This window comes from Ranitomeya variabilis, chromosome 4 (genome assembly GCF_051348905.1).
Source record: "Ranitomeya variabilis isolate aRanVar5 chromosome 4, aRanVar5.hap1, whole genome shotgun sequence".
Lineage (NCBI taxonomy): Eukaryota > Metazoa > Chordata > Amphibia > Anura > Dendrobatidae > Ranitomeya > Ranitomeya variabilis.
In genome coordinates this window covers 729,378,219-729,396,011 of record NC_135235.1, presented here as the reverse complement: position 1 = coordinate 729,396,011, position 17,793 = coordinate 729,378,219, and the positions used below count along the sequence as shown (strand labels likewise).

The window sequence follows — 17,793 nt, the reverse complement described above, 5'->3', positions numbered from 1 at the left end:
TCAAGCGAGGCCTGGATGTCTTCCTGGAGCAGAACAATATTGTATCTTACAGTTATTAGATTTTTTTGAAGGATGTAGATCTGGGGATTTATTCTGATGGAATATAGGCTGAACTGGATGGACAAATGTCTTTTTTTCGGCCTTGCTAATTATGTTACTATGTGAACTGTCATTGTCCTGGTGAATATTTAACCCCTTCACGCTGCAGCCCTTTTTCGTTTTTGTGTTTTCATTTTTCGCTCCCCTTCCCAGAGCCATAGCTTTTTTTAATTTTTCTGTCAATATGGCCATGTGAGGGATTGTTTTTTGTGGGATAAGTTGTACTTTTGAACGACACCATTGGTTTTACCATGTCCTGTACTAGAAAACGGGAAAAAAAATTCCAAGTGTGGTGAAATTGCAAAAAAAGTGCAATCCCACACTTGTTTTTTGTTTGGCTTTTTTGCTAGGCTCAATAAATGCTAAAGCTGAACTGCCTTTTGATTCTCCAGGTCATTACGAGTTCATAGACACCAAACATGTCTAGGTTATTTTTTATCTAAGTGGTGAGAAAAAATTCCAAACTTTGGTAAAAAAAAAAAAAAAAGCGCAATTTTCTGAGACCAGTAGCGTCTCCATTTTTTGGGATCTCAGGTCGGGTGATGGCTTATTTTTTGCGTACCGAGTTGACGTTTTTAATGATACGATTTTGATGCAGATATGTCCATTTGATCACCCATTATTGCATTTTAATGCAATGTCGTGGCGACCAAAAAAACGTAATTCTGGCATTTTTTATTTTTTTCTCGCTACACCATTTAGCAATCAGGTTAATTATTTTTATTGATAGATTGGGTGATTCTGAATGCAGCGATACCAAATATGTGTAGGTTTGATTTTTTTTTTATTGTATTATTTTGAATGGGGCGAAAGGGATGTGATTTAAACATCCATACTTTTTTTTTTTTTTTTCATTTTTTTTTTTTTTTTAACTTTTGCCATGCTTCACTAGCTTCCATGGGCGGCTAAAAGCTGGCATAGCCTGATCGGCTCTGCTACATAGGAATGATGCTCAGATCTCTCCTATGTAGTAGAATTACAGCATTGCTATGAGCGCCGACCACAGGGTGGCGCTCACAGCAATCTGGCATCAACAATCATAGAGGTCTTCAGTAGACCTCTGGTTGTTATGCCAATGCACCGGTGACCCCCGATCACGTGACAGGGACAGTGTGCGCATTTCCAGCTCAATGGCCGGAAGTGCTTGTTAAATTCCGCTGTCAGAGTTTGACAGCTGCATTTAACTAGTCAATCCTCATATCCTCATAGATTGTAAGCTTGCGAGCAGGGCCCTCACTCCTCTTGGTATCTATTTTGAACTGTGATTTCTGTTATGCTGTAATGTCTATTGTCTGTACAAGTCCGCTCTATAATTTGTAAAGCGCTGCGGAATATGTTGGCGCTATATAAATAAAATTATTATTATTATTATTAGTTAATTATGGTGGGTGTATCGCGAATCCACCCACCGCTATTGCGGGCACATGTCAGCTGTTCAAAACAGATGACATGTCCGGCTTTGATGTGGGCTCCGGCGGGGAGACACAACATGCGCCGTACTAGTACAGCACATGTCGTGAAGGGATTAAATATTTTTACATAACTTGCCATTTGTACAGACATTTTAAGTAGAAAAATTTTAAATTCAAGGATATTTTGTTCAAAAATAATAATTGGTTTTATTCTTGGCAGATAACTGTACCAGGAGATCAGAGGGACATCTGACATCTTCAATTTTTAAATCAGATGATCTTAATATCCCACGGAATTCAATTGAAGTGAATGCCATTACTCGAGATATACCATCATCCCTTCACAGCAAAGATCTGTCATCTGATCCTATAAAACGGGTCCTATCTTCTGATTCATTACCGACTACTACGGAAAATCAAAGTCACAAAATAAGCATTAAAAAACAAATAGTTCCTAAAGTAAAAAAGCCATTTTCGCGTTCAGAATACGGAAATAGTTTTCCCTTTGAAATGTTTTTTCTTAAACATAAAAAAATTCACACAGCAGAGAAAAGATTTTCTTGCTCTGTGTGTAGGAAATGTTTTAACCAGAAATCACAACTTGTTAGACACCAGAGAAGTCACATAGTGGAGAAGTCGTTTTCATGTTCAGAATGTGGGAAATGTTTCACAGATAAATCATCTCTTGTTAGACATCAGAGAGCTCACACAGGGGAGAAGCCATTTTCATGTTCAGAATGTGGGAAATATTTTACAGATAAATCGACACTTGTTAAACATCAGAGAACTCACACAGGGGAGAAGCCATTTTCATGTTCAGAATGTGGGACATGTTTTACAAATAAAAGGGGTCTTATCAAACATCAGAGAACTCACACAGGGGAGAAGCCATTTTTATGTTCAGAATGTGGGAAATGTTTTACAGAGAAAGCAATACTTGTTATACATCAGAGAACTCACACAGGGGTGAAGCCATTTTCATGTTCAGAATGTGGGAAATGTTTTACAGAGAAAGCAATTCTTGTTACACATCAGAGAATTCACACAGGGGAGAAGCCATTTTCATGTTCAGACTGTGGGAAATGTTTTACAACAAAATCAAATGTTATTATACACCAAAGAACTCACACAGGGAAGAAGCCATTTTCATGTTCAGAATGTGGAAAACGTTTTACACAGAAATCAACTCTTGTTACACATCAGAGAACTCACACAGGGGAGAAGACACTTTCATGTTCAGAATGTGGGAAATGTTTTACACAGAAATCAACTTTTGTTAGACATCAGAGAACTCACACAGGGGAGAAACCATTTTCATGTTCAGAATGTGGGAAATGTTTTACAGATAAATCAACTCTTGTTAGACATCAGAGAACTCACACAGGGGGAAAGAAACTTTCATGTTCAGAATGTAGGAAATGTTTTTCAGATAAATCAACTCTTGTTAGACATCAGAGAACTCACACAGGAGAGAAGCCATTTTCTTGTTCAAAATGTGGGAAATGTTTTAATCAGAAATCAAATTTTGTTAAACACCAGAGAACTCACACAGGGGAGAAGACCGTTTCATGCTCAGAATGTGGGAAATGTTTTACAGAGAAATCATCTCTTGTTAGACATCAGAGAACTCACACAGGAGAGAAGCCATTTTCTTGTTCAGAATGTGGGAAATGTTTTAATCAGAAATCAAATTTTGTTAAACACCAGAGAACTCACACAGGGGAGAAGACAGTTTCATGTTCAGAATGTGGGAAATGTTTTACAGAGAAATCATCTCTTGTTAGACATCAGAGAACTCACACAGGGGAGAAGCCATTTTCATGTTCAGAATGTGGGAAATTTTTTACAGATAAATCAAATCTTTTTAGACATCAAAGAACTCACGCAGGGGAGAAGCCATTTTCATTTTCAGAATGTGGGAAATGTTTTACAAATAAAAGGGATCTTATCAAACAACAGAGAACTCACCCATAGGAGAAGCCATTTTCATGTTCAGAATGTGGGCAATACCCTCTGATGGACAATATAGGAAAAAGAAAAAAAAGTTATTCAGCTCACCATTAGATGAATTTCTCTGGATTTGGGTGTAGACTCCAAGATGGTGCTCTGAAAAAGCGGCTGTGGTAATCAAAGAAAAAAGTTCCAGCAACAAACATCCAAAATCAGGTTATTGAGTGGACGTTAAAAACTTCATTTTATTGCAATTCCTTTAAAAACATGCTGTTAAAATAGTTATGATTAAAAGCACTTTTATTCGAAACGCGTAATCCCTCACTCACTATTTTAACATCATGCTTTTAAAGGAATTGCAATAAAATGAAGTTTTTAATGTCCACTTAATAAACTGATTTTGGATGTATGTTGCTTGAACTTTTTTGTTTGATGACCTCGGATGAAGAAGACAGCAGTATCTCAGTAATGCGTAAGGGTTTATATGACCCTTTGGGACTCCGTACACGAGCAACAAGTGAAGTCACATGCTGACTACTCCTACACGCGGCACAAGCCACATCTGATGAGTCACCTGCCGGGACTCCCTGCTTTGAGGTTGCTGCAGCGAACTTTTGAGACTTATTTCCACCAACTTGTGCGAGTATCTTCCCTATATTAGTGGAAATATGGATGTAAGGTATTTACCACAAGGATATCTATTTGTGTTACAAGTTTAACACCGTGCTTCATTATTTGCAAGCATCTATGTAAAGCCACTGACACATGATTTTTATAGTCCATGCTATAGAGAACTGATAGATTAAATGCTACTTTATTTTGTTGTCTTGTAGCTAAAACAACACAAAGATAAAAACTGCATGACTATTGAACTGTGTCTGTCAGCTGTGACTAATAACTATTAAAGAATTGTCCCTACGAAGGGTTTAACTAAAATCAACAAAAATTATTATATGGACAACTCCATTAACCATTTGTCTTAGTAAATAACGAACTGTGCCTGCCAACCATGGTATTCACTTTATCAACTACGGCTATTGGATAATGAATTTTTATTGTCTAATTTATGAGGTTTAACTATATGTGTTTGTTGTTTTGAATATATCCTGTTTTATTGCAATTTGCTATGTGTAACTAACCATTCAATTTTTCAAACAGGCATTTGCACAATTGATGGGGATTAGTGTGTATGGTATCTTATAGGACTAAATACCGCACATGTTCACACTATATAGCGCAGAGATGTTTTTTCATTTTAATTTTAATCTCATTAGTAGTGATGAGAGAACGTGCTCGCCACTGCTCGTTACTCGCCCGAGTATCACTATGCTCGGTATACTCAGCGAGCATCGAGCATTTCCGGGATTATTCGGCGGTAACTGGTGTCTCCACCCAGCATTTTTGGCAGACTTTAGAGACCCAATCATGCTGCAGAGATTGTCTGCCAGGCCATGAAATACCTTCTTTACTGTATACCTAGTTGCAATTCACCCCCACCCCAAAAAAAAAAAATATACAGTCTGTTTTGTCAGACTGAGGCCTGTTTAAATATAATAGTTTGTCAGGGATACGTAGCATAGTTGTGTGTGCTAGCCTTGTGCCACTTTTTTATTTGGTGTTTTAAATTCACCAAAAAAAGACCTCATATATCTGGGTGCTCCAAGTTTTTGCATTTTTGGCCGTTTTGCCACTGTGTTTGCTGTCTGTTACTCTAATTATATACAGCACTATTTGGCAAATATGCAGCCTGTTTTTTGTTTTTTAGTTTCAGTGTGGTATTTCCGTGACAGCTCTTATATATCTGCATGCTCCAAGTTTGGGCATTGTAGGCCGGAGGACCACTTTTTTTGCTGTCTGTTACTGTAATTATATACAGAACTATTTAGCATAAAAAAATATAAAAAGGCCACATATTTGCCAGTGTGGTATTTCCGTGACAGCCCTCATATATGTGCGTGCTCCAAGTTTGGGCATTGTAGGTCGGTGTACCCCTTTTTTTGCTGTTTGTTACTCTAATAATATACAGCACTATATAGCATAAATTATCTCCACAAAAAAAAACCCAAAAATTGAATTCAGTCTGTTATATCAGGCTGAGGCCTGCCTGGTGTTTGGGTTTGAAAAATCGTAGATTTGCTGGCATACTGATCAGATATTATTTTGCTACTAATAAATATATTTGTGTTGAGCATTTGAAATAGTGCAGTAGTCCATTTAAAATGGGCAAGGCAAAGGATGTGGAAGTAGACGTGATGATGATGGTGCATGCAGAGGACGAGGCCGTGGCCAAGGTGAAAGTGAACAACAAAGAACCACATCTCGCTCGACCTTCCGGTCCCAGTTTCTAGGGGACCGCAGCAAACCACTATTGAAGCCAGAGCAGTGTGAAACGGTTGTTGGTTGGATAGCCGATAATGCTTCCAGTCACTTAGCCAACACCAACGCCATGTCTTCCACACAGCCAAGTCTGAGTAGCCGCGAGTGTGGCCTGGATATTCTTCACCATGATCCTCCTTCCTCCCACCATGCCGAGTGCCCTGAGACAACTGATCCCACATTTGGATACTCTGAAGAGCTGTTCAGTTTTCCATTTCAAGATTCAGAACTCTCGTCCGGTCAACTTGAAGTGAGGACAGGTGAGATCGCATATAGAGATGCCCAAAGTTTTGACCAGCCCTGGTCACGCAAAGGCGATGGTGGGAAAGTGTCAGAAGAGGTGGACGATGATGAGACACAATTGCCAGAAAGTCAGGAGGAGGAGAAGGGTGCGGATGTGGAAGACGAGGTGGTGGATGACTGTGACTGACCCAACCTGTCAGGAGGACATGCAGAGCAAGGGCAGCAGCACACATGGGGAAGGAGGCATATCACCCCAACAGGCAGGAAGAAGCAGTGTGGTGGCCACAGACAGAAGGCGTGCATCCGTTCCCTGTAACACCAACATGAGGGAAGTTGCCATTCCAACTGTTAGATCTTGCCGAGTCTGGTTATTTTTTAAAGACTCTGCCAATAACCCCAAACAGGCCATTTGCAGCACCTGCCATGCCCGCTAAGCCGGGGTAGCAAAACAACCAGCCTGTCCACCACCAGCATGATCAGGCACATGGCAGCAAAGCACCCGACTTTGTGGGCCAAACCCCAGGCTCCAGGACCACTGCCTGCAGGTCACACCACTGCTTCTTCCACCGATTTGCATAGAAGCCAATCCACAGTACACCGTGCATGTAAAGCCCTGCACCTGTTGTTCCACCACAGCCTTCAGTTGTCTATAACCCAGTCTTTGGAACGCAAGCGGAAATACCCAGCCAACGCCCCACAGGCCACAGTCCTAAATTCTAATATTTCTTTTCTGCTTGCACTAAAAATGCTGCCTTTTAGGCTCGTTGAGACGGAAGCTTTCTGCAACCTGATGGCGTCGGCCGTCTCAAGCTACTCGGTCTCCAGTCACCACTATCTCCCAGTGTGCCGTACATTACACCAGCATGTGTCCCACAACATTACCCATTCCCTCAACAATGCTGTTACAGGGAAAGTCCACCTAACCACGGATACATGGACAAGAGCTTGTGGGCAAGGACAGTACATCTCACTGATGGCACACTGAGTTAACATAGTGAAAGCCGGGACCCATTCGGACCTTGGGATGGAACACATTCTCCCCATGCCGAGGATTGCTGGCCCTACGTCAATCAGGGTTGCCCCCACAGTCTACAGCCCCTGCACCTCCTCTCCATCCTCCATTCCTGAAATCAACACATCAGTCAGAAGCTGGAAGCACTGCAGCACTGCCTCAGCCAAGCGGCAACAGGCTGTGCTGAAGCTAATTTGCATAGGTGACAAACCGCACAATGCAGAAGAGTTGTGGACAGCGCTGAAAGAGCAGCGAGCTGCATGGATGACACCGCTGAACGTACAGCCAGGCATGGCCGTGTGTGACAATGGCCGTAACCTGGTGGCAGCTCTGAGGCAAGGTGAGCTCACACACGTACCTTGCTTGTCCCATGTGCTTAACTTCAAGGTTCAACTTTTCTGAAAAGCTACCCGGAGCTGGCGGATCTGCTAGTTAAAGTATGCCATCTGTCTGCCCATATTAAAAAGTCAGCTACAGCTTCAGCCACCCTTGCCGTGCTTCAGCAGTGTTTGCAGCTTCCAGCTCACCGGCTGGTGTGTGATGTCCCCAGGCGCTGGAACTTTATGCTGCATATGTTGGAAAGGATTTGTGAGCAGAAGAGGGCAATTGTTGACTACCAACATCAACAAGGCCGTTGATATTCAGTTCAGAACATAAGACCTCAGGAGTGGACATGGATGTCCGACATATGTGCGTGAACATGTGGTCCACAGTCACCTAAATCCCCAAAAGGTGGGAGGTACATGGTTGGAGCGTAGAAATGTGGGTACATTTAAGTGTAGAGGATGTAAAACCTGTAAACTAATTAATCAGACACATTTCGCAGTATAGCTACAGGACGTACCTTTAAGAATAGGGACTTTGCCAGTTGCAGGACAATGGGAGTAGTTTACCTCTGCACATGCAGCTGTCCGTTAAATTATGTTGGGAAAACAAAAAGACAACTGAGGACAAGGATAGGTGAACACCTAGGGGATATCAAGCATAAACGCGAGACCCCGCTAGCACGACATATGGTGGAAAAACATGGGGATCTCGATTCGTTCTCATTCCAGGCTATAGAGACCGTCCCTATATCTGCCAGGATGGGAGATTGGGATAGAAAAATACTCCAGCAAGAGACAAGGTGGATCTATCTTTTGGGATCCATGTCTCCTTCAGGTCTGAATGAGCAACTCAACTTTACAAGCTTTATTTAAAGAAATTTTGGTTGTATTCATAAGGTACTTAGTGACAGCGAACTGATGATGTATAGGTCTTTCGTAGGACCACAAAAGTAGTTCCTACTTAATTAGTGGAACAATATCAAATTGGTCTTTCAAAGTTAACCCCACTGATACAGTGGTGGTGAGAGAAAAATGTTTGTTTTATTAAGAGACCTTCATAGAAGGGTTACCAAGCTTTTTCGCTGAGTCCTGTTTCAAAACGTTATATATAAGCGGTTTCATTTTCTGCCCATATCAACATGGTTAATGGCGCCCTTAAATGTTTTAAGACAAGGTGCTATAATTATGATATCTTACTTAAAATATCTTAATAGGAGGAACTTGGATGATTAAAAATATGTTGTAGGGTAGTAGCGCTTCTACCAATTTAATAGACACTCCTTCCTCTTTACTGCGACTGCACAGAGTGGAGCGCAAATGCGTTCCACCGCCGAGTGTCATCTCTTTACTGCGACTGCGCAGAGTGGAGCATAAATGCGTTCCACCGCCGAGTGTCACTGGAAATGCTTTCCTCTCGGTATTTATGTTAGGTGCCTCTTACCGCAAGTTTGTACTTGCGATACGTCACATCCGGTATGTGTGCATGCTTATTATGGCGGTGAACGCTATTTAAACAAGACAGCGATGATGTGGTAACCCTTCATAGTGAGCGGTCAGGACGAGGTGCAGCGCATTATAGCAGCCCCCGGTCCGGGAAACAAGCCCCTTTTTTGGTCCCCTGATGAACCCCGGTCCATATTCCTGGGGGAACCGCGTCGGGATGGGCGACAAATTGATAAGTACTACCTGTACTATTTTTTCTATGACCACGATCTGACTGGATCATTTATATCCCTGCATTTTTTCATAATGTGGTTGCATAACTAGGAATTTACTAGTGATTAAGCATTTGTGAGCATTATTGTGCCTTTATATTTGTGAGTACATTGTGACTGATAATATCTGATGTCTTGATTATTGAACTCATCAGAAATATTGTTATTACCTCCTATTGATTATCTTTGCCTTGTGGTACACTGCTAATTGTGGTATATAACTGGTATCTATTATCTAATAAGTACTTATGAGCGTGATTGTACCCTCATATCAGTGGACATACTGCAATTAATGTTATTTGGCAATCTGACTATTGAACCAACTTGAAATAGTGTGTCTACTCTTGAGATAAGATATATGAGCTTGCACCCTCTTTATTAGGTGATAACAAACTGGTCAAGATACGGCACAATTAGTATACTTGTTATTATAAGATTATTTCATATCTTTGCTGACAGTTGCACCCTAGTTATAAGGCATTAGGATTGACATTATCAAGAATCCTATAATTGGTATATGAGAATACTGGTATATACCTATGCAGGTGTTATTTATGCACTTTTAAAGCACATTAGCACTTTAATATATTGGTGTTGGTGTTTCCTTTGTTTGTCCCCCTTAGGGTCTTGTTGTGAATTCCGTTCTCGGACTCCCTCCTGTGGGCATGAATGGTACTTTGGTTAGTTCTGCTCTTGGGCTCCCTCTGGTGGCTTTGAGCGGAACTGCTGCTCACTGAGGTGGGCTTTATCAGCTGCTCTCGTTATGTTGCTATGCTGGCTTCCCTATTTAACTCCACTCAGATCGTTACCTCATGCCAGCTGTCAATGTATCAGAATTGGTTCAGATCTCTGTTGTGAACTAAATTTTTTGGCTCCCTCTTGTGGTCACTAGCGGTATGGCACTTGGATTGTCTTTCCCCAGGTTGGTACCCACCTGGTTCGTTAGGCCTTGGGTGTTCCTATTTAGACTTCCTGGAAACTCAGTCTTGTGCCTGGAATCGATGTAATCAGTCTATGCCTGTTTTCTCCTGACTCCTGGTCTCCTGATTTTTGCAAGATAAGCTAAGTTCTGCTTTCTTATTTTTGTTCATTTGCATTTGCTCTTATCTTGTTCCAGCTTGTTCAATATGTGATCTCTGTTTTGCTGGAAGCTCTAGGGGGCTGATATTCTCCCCCCACACCGTTAGTCGGTGCCGGGGTTCTTGGATATTCAGCGTGGATATTTTTGTAGGGTTTTTGCTGACCGCATAAGTCCGCTTCCTATTTTCTGCTATTAATTAGTGGGCCTCTCTTTGCTAAATCTAGTTCATTCTTACGTTTGTCTTTTCTTCTTACCTCACCGTTATTATTTGTTGGGGGCTTGTATTTTAACTTTGGGGTCTTTTCTCTGGAGGCAAGTGAGGTCTTATTTTCTCTGAAAGGGTTAGTTAGTTCTCCGGCTGGCGCGAGACGTCTAGAATCAACGTAGGTACGTTCCCCGGCTGCTTCTAGTTGTTGTGCCAGGATCAGGTATGCGGTCAGCCAAGTTACCACCTCCCTATGAGCTGGTTTTTGTGTTTGCAGACTTAGCTGGAACTCCTGAGATCCTCTACCACTAGGATCATAACAGATCTCTCTTGGACTTCTCTGAGGACCTGTCTACTCCAGCAGAAGCTAAGTCCCTGCTAGTTCATTTGTTGTTACTGCTGCCTGAATATATTTCTTAGTACTGCTAAATTCTAGTCCAGCTTGCTATCATGATATTTCCTTGCTAGCTGGAAGCTCTGGGGTGCAGTGTTGCACCTCCACACCGTGAGTCGGTGCGGGGGTCTTTTTGCATACTCTGCGTGGTTTTGTAGTTTTTTTATGCTGACCGCATAGTATTCTTTTCTATCCTCTGACTATTTAGTGAAGTCTGGCCTCCTTTGCTTAAACCTGTTTCATTCCTGTGTTTGTGACTTTCCTCTTAACTCACAGTCAATATATGTGGGGGGCTGCCTTTACCTTTGGGGAATTTCTCTGAGGCAAGGTTAGGCTTCTATTTCTATCTTTAGGGGTAGTTAGCTCTTAGGCTGTGAAGAGGCGTCTAGGGAGAGTTGGGTACGCTCCACGGCTATTTCTAGTGTGTGCGATAGGAGTAGAGTTTGCGGTCAGCAGAGTTCCCACTTCCCCAGAGCTAGTTCCGTTTTTGAGTTTACTCATCAGGTCATTCCAGGTGCTCCTAACCACCAGGTCCATAACAGTACAGCTGGCCAATAAAGTGTTAATGCATCTCAAAAGAGGGATAAGAGAAGTTCTGAACCCATTTTTTTTTCTTTGCAGTGTGTTTTGTCTCTCTTTTCCCCTTAACCTCTGGGTGGTTCAGGACTCAGGTGTAGATATGGATATTCAAGGTCTGTCCTCTTGTGTGGATCATCTCACTGCAAGGGTACAAACATTCAAGATTATGTAGTTCAGAATCCGATGTTAGAGCCTAGAATTCCAATTCCTGATTTGTTTTCTGGGGATAGATCTAAGTTTCTGAATTTCAAAAATAATTGTAAACTGTTTCTTGCTTTGAAACCCCGCTCCTCTGGTGACCCCATTCAGCAAGTAAAAATTATTATTTCTTTGTTGCATGGCAACCCTCAAGACTGGGCATTCTCCCTTGCGTCAGGAGATCCTGCATTGCTTAATGTACATGCGTTTTTTCTGGCGCTTGGATTGCTTTATGACAAACCGAATTCAGTGGATCAGGCAGAGAAAATTTTGCTAGCTTTGTGTCAGGGTCAGGATGAAGCGGAGATATATTGTCAGAAGTTTAGAAAATGGTCTGTGCTTACTCAATGGAGTGAGTGTGCCCTGGCAGCAATTTTTAGAAAGGGTCTTTCTGAAGCCCTTAAGGATGTTATGGTGGGATTCCCCACGCCTGCTGGTCTGAATGAGTCAATGTCCTTGGCCATCCAAATTGATCGGCGTTTGCGCGAGCGCAAAATTGTGCACAGATTGGCGGTGTCCTCTGAGCAGAGGCCTGAGCTTATGCAATGTGATAGAACTTTGACCAGAACTGAACGGCAAGAACACAGACGTCAGAATAGGCTGTGTTTTTACTGTGGTGACCCCACTCATGCTATCTCTGATTGTCCTAAGCGCACTAAGCGGTTCGCTAGGTCTGTCACCATTGGTACTGTACAGCCTAAATTTCTTTTGTCTGTTACTCTGATTTGCTCTTTGTCATCCTACTCGGTTATGGCATTTGTGGATTCAGGCGCTGCCCTGAATTTGATGGACTTGGAGTTTGCCAGGCGCTGTGGTTTTTTCTTGGAGCCTTTGCAGTATCCTATTCCATTAAGGGGAATTGATGCCACGCCGTTGGCCAAGAATAAACCTCAGTACTGGACTCAGTTGACCATGTGCATGGCTCCTGCACATCGGGAAGATGTTCGCTTTTTGGTGTTGCATAATTTGCATGATGTGGTCGTGTTGGGTTTGCCATGGCTACAGGTTCATAATCCAGTATTGGATTGGAAATCAATGTCTGTGTCTAGTTGGGGTTGTCAAGGGGTACATGGCGATGTTCCGTTGGTGTCAATTTCTGCTTCCACTCCCTCTGAAGTTCCTGAGTTTCTGTCGGATTACCAGGATGTCTTTGATGAGCCCAAATCCAGTGTCCTACCCCCTCATAGGGATTGTGATTGTACTATAAATTTGATTCCTGGTAGTAAGTTTCCTAAGGGCCGACTTTTCAATTTATCCGTGCCAGAGCACGCCGCTATGCGGACTTATAAAAAGGAGTCCTTGGAGAAAGGGCATATTCGCCCGTCTTCATCACCGTTGGGAGCAGGGTTCTTTTTTGTGGCCAAGAGGGATGGTTCTCTGAGACCCTGTATAGATTACCGCCTTCTCAATAAAATCACGGTCAAATTTCAGTACCCTTTGCCTCTGCTGTCTGATTTGTTTGCTCGGATTAAGGGGGCTAGTTGGTTCACCAAGATAGATCTTCGAGGGGCGTATAACCTTGTGCGTATTAAACAGGGCGATGAATGGAAAACAGCATTTAATATGCCCGAGGGCCATTTTGAGTACCTGGTAATGCCATTTGGGCTTTCAAATGCTCCATCTGTGTTTCAGTCCTTTATGCATGACATCTTCCGAAAGTATCTGGATAGATTCATGATTGTATATTTGGATGATATTTTGGTCTTTTCTGATGATTGGGAGTCTCATGTGAAACAGGTCAGAATGGTATTCCAGGTCCTTCGTGCTAATTCCTTGTTTGTGAAGGAGTCTAAATGTCTCTTCGGAGTTCAGAAGGTTTCCTTTTTGGGCTTCATTTTTTCCCCTTCTACTATCGAGATGGATCCTGTTAAAGTTCAGGCCATTTATGATTGGACTCAACCTACATCTGTGAAGAGCCTCCAGAAATTCCTGGGCTTTGCTAATTTTTACCGTCGCTTCATCGCTAATTTTTCTAGTGTGGTTAAACCTTTGACTGATTTGACAAAGAAAGGTGCTGATGTGGTGAATTGGTCCTCTGCGGCCATTGAGGCTTTTCAGGAGCTGAAACGTCGTTTTTCTTCGGCCCCTGTGTTGCGTCAGCCAGATGTTTCGCTCCCTTTTCAGGTCGAGGTTGATGCTTCTGAGATTGGAGCAGGGGCTGTTTTGTCTCAAAGAAGTTCTGATGGCTCTGTGATGAAGCCATGTGCCTTCTTTTCTAGAAAGTTTTCGCCTGCTGACTGCTGAGCGTAATTATGATGTGGGCAATCGGGAGCTGCTAGCTATGAAGTGGGCAATCGAGGAGTGGCGACATTGGCTTGAGGGAGCCAAGCACCGCGTGGTGGTCTTGACGGATCACAAAAATCTGACTTATCTCGAGTCTGCCAAGCGGTTGAATCCTAGTCAAGCTCGATGGTCGCTGTTTTACTCCCATTTCAATTTTGTGGTCTCGTACCTTCCAGGTTCTAAGAATGTGAAGGCGGATGCCCTTTCTAGGAGTTTTGTGCCTGATTCTCCGGGAGTCCCTGAGCCGGCTGGTATTCTCAAAGAGGGGGTAATTCTGTCTGCCATCTCCCCTGATTTGCGGCGGGCGCTGCAGGAGTTTCAGGCTGATAGACCTGACCGTTGTCCAGCGGAGAAACTGTTTGTCCCTGATAGATGGACTAGCAGAGTTATTTCTGAGGTTCATTGCTCAGTGTTGGCTGGTCATCCTGGGATTTTTGGTACCAGAGATTTGGTGGCTAGGTCCTTTTGGTGGCCTTCCTTGTCACGGGATGTGCGTTCTTTTGAGCAGTCCTGTGGGACTTGTGCTCGGGCTAAGCCCTGCTGTTCTCGTGCCAGTGGGTTGCTTTTGTCCTTGCCAGTCCCGAAAAGGCCTTGGACGCATGTTTCAATGGATTTTATTTCAGATCCTCCTATCTCTCAAAGGATGTCTGTCATCTGGGTGGTTTGTGATCGCTTTTCTAAGATGGTCCATTTGGTACCCTTGCCTAAATTACCTTCTTCCTCTGATTTGGTGCCATTATTTTTTCAACATGTGGTTCGTTTGCATGGCATTCCGGAGAACTTTGTGTCGGACAGAGGTTCCCAGTTTGTCTCTAGGTTTTGGCGGTCCTTTTGTGCTAAGATGGGCATTGATTTGTCTTTTTCTTCGGCTTTCCATCCTCAAACAAATGGCCAAACCGAACGAACCAACCAGACTTTGGAAACCTATCTGAGATGCTTTGTTTCTGCTGATCAGGATGACTGGGTGACCTTCTTGCCATTGGCTGAGTTCGCCCTTAATAATCGGGCTAGTTCGGCTACTTTGGTTTCGCCTTTATTTTGCAATTCTGGTTTTCATCCTCGTTTTTCTTCGGGGCAGGTTGAGCCTTCTGACTGTCCTGGTGTGGATTCTGTGGTGGACAGGTTGCAGCAAATTTGGACTCACGTAGTGGACAATCTGACGTTGTCCCAGGAGAAGGCTCAACGTTTCGCTAACCGCCGTCGTTGTGTTGGTCCCCGACTTCGTGTTGGGGATTTGGTTTGGTTGTCTTCTCGTTATGTTCCTATGAAGGTTTCTTCTCCTAAGTTTAAGCCTCGTTTCATTGGTCCTTATAAGATTTCTGAAATTCTCAACCCTGTGTCATTTCGTTTGGTCCTTCCAGCTTCTTTTGCCATCCATAATGTGTTCCATAGGTCGTTGTTGCAGAGGTACGTGGCGCCTATGGTTCCCTCCGTTGATCCTCCTGCTCCGGTGTTGGTTGAGGGGGAGTTGGAGTGTTATGACCCCAATGGCGAGGGTCTCAGAGGAACGTGGTAGTCTGCAGAGTACAAAAATCCAGCTCATAGGGCAGTGGTAACTGGGTTGACCATATATCTACTCCTAACGCCAACACTAGAAGTAGCCGGGGATCATTCCTACGTTGATACTAGATGACACGCGCCAGCCGGAGAATCTAGCTACCCCTAGTAGAGGAAAACAAAGACCTTTCTTGCCTCCAGAGAAGGGGACCCCAAAGCTGGATAGAAGCCCCCCACAAATAATGACGGTTAGGTAAGAGGAAATGACAAACACAGAAATGAACCAGGTTTAGCACAGAGAGGCCCGCTTACTGATAGCAGAATAAAGAAAGGTAACTTATATGGTCAACAAAAACCCTATCAAAATCCACACTGGAAATTCAAGAACCCCCGAACCGTCTAACGGTCCGGGGGGAGAACACCAGCCCCCCTAGAGCTTCCAGCAAAGGTCAGGATATAGATTTGGAACAAGCTGGACAAAAATACAAAACCAAAACAAATAGCAAAAAGCAAAAGGCAGACTTAGCTGATATAACTGGAACCAGGATCAGTAGACAAGAGCACAGCAGACTAGCTCTGATAACTACGTTGCCAGGCATTGAACTGAAGGTCCAGGGAGCTTATATAGCAACACCCCTAACTAACGACCCAGGTGCGGATAAAAGGAATGACAGAAAAACCAGAGTCAAAAAACTAGCAACCACTAGAGGGAGCAAAAAGCAAATTCACAACAGTACCCCCCCCTTAGTGAGGGGTCACCGAACCCTCACCACGACCACCAGGGCGATCAGGATGAGCGGCATGAAAGGCACGAACTAAATCGGCCGCATGAACATCAGAGGCGACCACCCAGGAATTATCCTCCTGACCATAGCCCTTCCACTTGACCAGGTACTGAAGCCTCCGCCTGGAGAGGCGAGAATCCAAGATCTTCTCCACCACGTACTCCAACTCGCCCTCAACCAACACCGGAGCAGGAGGCTCAACAGAAGGAACTACAGGCACAATGTACCGCCGCAACAAGGACCTATGAAATACATTGTGAATAGCAAACGACACAGGAAGATCCAGACGAAAAGATACAGGATTAAGGATTTCCAATATCTTGTAAGGCCCAATAAAACGAGGTTTAAATTTGGGAGAGGAGACCTTCATAGGAACAAAGCGGGAAGAAAGCCATACTAAATCCCCAACGCGTAGTCGGGGACCCACACCGCGGCGGCGGTTGGCAAAGCGCTGAGCCTTCTCCTGTGACAACTTCAAGTTGTCCACCACATGATTCCAGATCTGCTGCAACCTATCCACCACAGAATCCACCCCAGGACAGTCAGAAGGCTCCACATGACCCGAAGAAAAGCGAGGATGGAAACCAGAGTTGCAGAAAAAAGGCGAAACCAAGGTGGCGGAGCTAGCCCGATTATTAAGGGCAAACTCAGCCAACGGCAAGAATGTCACCCAATCGTCCTGATCAGCAGAGACAAAACACCTCAAATAAGCCTCCAAAGTCTGATTGGTTCGCTCCGTCTGTCCATTAGTCTGAGGATGGAAAGCAGACGAAAACGACAAATCAATGCCCATCCTACTACAAAAGGATCGCCAGAACCTGGAAACGAACTGGGATCCTCTGTCTGACACAATATTCTCAGGGATGCCGTGCAAACGAACCACGTTCTGGAAAAACACAGGAACCAGATCGGAAGAGGAAGGCAGCTTAGGCAAAGGAACCAAATGGACCATCTTGGAGAAGCGATCACATATCACCCAGATAACGGACATGCCCTGAGATAGCGGAAGATCAGAAATGAAATCCATGGAGATATGTGTCCAAGGTCTCTTCGGGACAGGCAAGGGCAAGAGCAAACCGCTGGCACGAGAACAGCAAGGCTTAGCTCGAGCACAAGTCCCACAGGACTGCACAAATGACCGCACATCCCTTGACAAGGAAGGCCACCAAAAGGACCTGGCCACCAGATCTCTGGTGCCAAAAATTCCCGGGTGACCTGCCAACACCGAGGAATGAACCTCGGAAATGACTCTGCTGGTCCACTTATCCGGGACAAACAGTCTGTCAGGTGGACAAGACTCAGGCCTATCAGCCTGAAATCTCTGCAACACACGTCGCAGATCCGGAGAAATAGCTGAAAAGATAACTCCATCTTTAAGAATACCAACAGGATCAGCGACTCCAGGAGCATCAGGCACAAAGCTCCTAGAAAGAGCATCGGCCTTCACATTCTTTGAACCTGGTAAATACGAGACAACAAAATCAAAGCGGGAGAAAAACAATGACCAGCGGGCCTGTCTCGGATTAAGGCGTTTAGCAGACTCGAGATACATCAGATTTTTGTGATCAGTCAAGACCACCACACGATGCTTAGCACCCTCGAGCCAATGACGCCACTCCTCAAATGCCCATTTCATGG

General features: G+C 43.8%; 1 protein-coding gene across 1 annotated transcript in view; it reads left to right on the top strand.

Annotated features, from left to right (window-relative positions):
- Window positions 1-5,618, top strand: part of LOC143767942 (uncharacterized) — a 72,938-nt gene extending 67,320 nt beyond the window's left edge. Inside the window, exon 8 of the mRNA XM_077256486.1 lies at window positions 1,732-5,618. Within this exon, the coding sequence (XP_077112601.1) occupies window positions 1,732-3,485 (1,754 nt within the window). The 3' untranslated portion in view covers window positions 3,486-5,618. The remainder of the gene's footprint in view (window positions 1-1,731) is intronic.
- Window positions 5,619-17,793: the final 12,175 nt, after the last annotated feature.